At 45.8% G+C, this 2,119-nt stretch overlaps 1 protein-coding gene across 1 annotated transcript; it reads left to right on the top strand.

The window, feature by feature from the left end:
- Positions 1–335: 335 nt before the first annotated feature.
- LOC311245313 (uncharacterized protein) lies at positions 336–1,735 on the top strand (the record flags this gene model as incomplete). Its single annotated transcript, XM_084335149.1, has 3 exons — positions 336–570; positions 695–798; positions 1,310–1,735. The coding sequence occupies 3 exons, from the start codon at positions 336–338 to the stop codon at positions 1,733–1,735; spliced, it is 765 nt and encodes a 254-aa protein (XP_084191275.1).
- Between the last annotated feature and the right edge of the window lie 384 nt (positions 1,736–2,119).

The following is a 2,119-nucleotide window of genomic DNA, read 5'->3' as shown; positions in this document are numbered from 1 at the left end:
TCAGACGATGTGTCTGCGCTTGCCCCAGGTCCAGAGAAAGAGAGGTATATTTGCATATATGTAGGCAATAGAAAGAAAATCCCGTCCAGTATAATAAAGGACAAGTCACGTTTGTTATGAGAAGCAAGGGTAGCTAGTGAAACACCCCCTTGGGCCTTACTTGGAAAAACAAGCAGGGCCTGCTCCTATATTGGTGGTAAATGAGTTATAGGCGGTTCATGGATCCCCTGTTTAAATAGACCTGCTGGACTTTCTCCCCCTTCAGTCGCTGCCTGCTCCACAGCTCTGAGCACTTGGACTTTCAGTGTTTGTCTCAACCGGCATCTCTGCTGACCATGCAACCGGCTTTCGTCTCGTTTTTCCTGACTGCCCTACACCTGTCCATACTGGTGGACTGCAGGCCTTCGCCCGGGCTCCCGAAACAACAAGGAGGAGACCTGCATCAGCGGCGCCGGGCCGGGTCAGATGCCCAGTCGCGAGGGGCGCTTTTAGACCGGCCGACCGGTACAGAACAGCTCCACTCGGAGTCGCTTGGACCAGTAAGGAACGGCATTAACAGGGGATTTCTGAGTGAGTACTTATTTTAAGTAATTATTTATGTGAATTGCCTGATTGTTTTAAGAAGGAATCATTTTTATCGGGTCCAATGAAATGAATCATATTTTGATGACACTCTAAAATCTGTTTTTCTCAGTCGTTCTGCCAATAAGAACAAGGACGAGCAACTCTGTGTCAATATTTGACATGAAAAGAAACCAGTTCCTGTGTATGGACTCCACGGGAGAGTTGTTCAACTATGTAAGTAACTTTTTACAATATAAATTAGGTCACCAAGGGAATTCTACCGAATGCAAGAGGCCATACTCTTATAGGCAGGCAAATTCATATTTGTGAACATTAACACAAATCCAGAAACGAGGAAGCTATTATGAATGTAATCAAGAGGTCAAATCTCGAGCAGCACAAGAGTTTTTGTTTGTTTTTACATGGAAATCTGCTTTATTCATAGTAATGCCCTGAGTTCTGAAGAGCTGAAATTCCCCCATCCCCCACGGGTGTTCTCACAGTCACCTTTCTCAATTAATTCTCTATGGAGCGGCTCCAGACTCCGTGATGACATAACAAGTTCAAGTCAATTCTCTAGTTTCATGCTTTGAGAAAGAATTTACCACAATAAGCCATTGACCTATAGACCTATAGATATGTTAAATAGACCGGTATTCCCCTTTTAAATAAACCATTAAACTGAGAAGTTTCAGTTAAAGCAATATCATTTATACCCTGTTTTTCTATCCCCCCTTCCTACCAGAGGAAGATAAACAGGGAAGAATGTCTCTTTCAACGCATCTCGTTAGATATGGAGAACCACCACGCGGTCTTCTATTCCTCCAGCAGCGGTCTACTGCTCGAGATGGACGGGGCAGAGGTCGGCGCGTTACGTCAGGAGAAGTCCCTGAAGTCGCTGGAGAGGTTCCTCCTCCCCCTCGCGCGGAGGCCGAAGAGGAGCCAGGAGGTCAACCCCTCTGACCCGCTGAGGTCAGAGTCGCATCTGACAAATCCCGCCAAGGACCACCTACAACCAGATCAGCCGGATCAAGACCAGGCCATTTCCAAGGAGACGATCACTTCCTGTGACGACCCCTTAAAGGTGTTGCAGCATCCCAATGGTCCGGTCAGTCCCGTCAAGACTAACATTGCCATCGCCGCAGACCAGCCTGAAGAAGACAGACTTTGAACTTGTCCTTAACCCGGGAACGTGTGAAGTGAGTGGGGAAAAGCGAGGTTCAAAGTTGTGTTGAGAACTGGCTTTTTGTTTGAAGACAGAGATGGAGATAAGGAATCACCTCCGCCACAGAGCAGCTTGCAAAGGGCCATTATTGACGTGAGGAAATTAATTAGATGACTAGAGAAAGCACAACACATTCTACATGTAGCCAGCAGCTGATTAGGGTTGGGTATCGTTTGAAATTGTTCAGATTTCATCACCTAAAAAGCCCTGTTGATTTTTGAAAAATTGGGCTTTTGAGGTGATGAAATCACTGCGCCCAGGCAGCAGTGGTTCGGCAAAAAATATAGTTCAGAGTATATATCTGTTTAGAAAACTAAAATGTCGAATTAT

The sequence above is a fragment of the Notolepis coatsorum genome, assembly GCF_963971535.1.
Source record: "Notolepis coatsorum genome assembly, chromosome: 18".
Classification (NCBI taxonomy): Eukaryota; Metazoa; Chordata; class Actinopteri; order Aulopiformes; family Paralepididae; genus Notolepis; species Notolepis coatsorum.
This window is presented reverse-complemented; position numbering and strand designations above follow the sequence as displayed.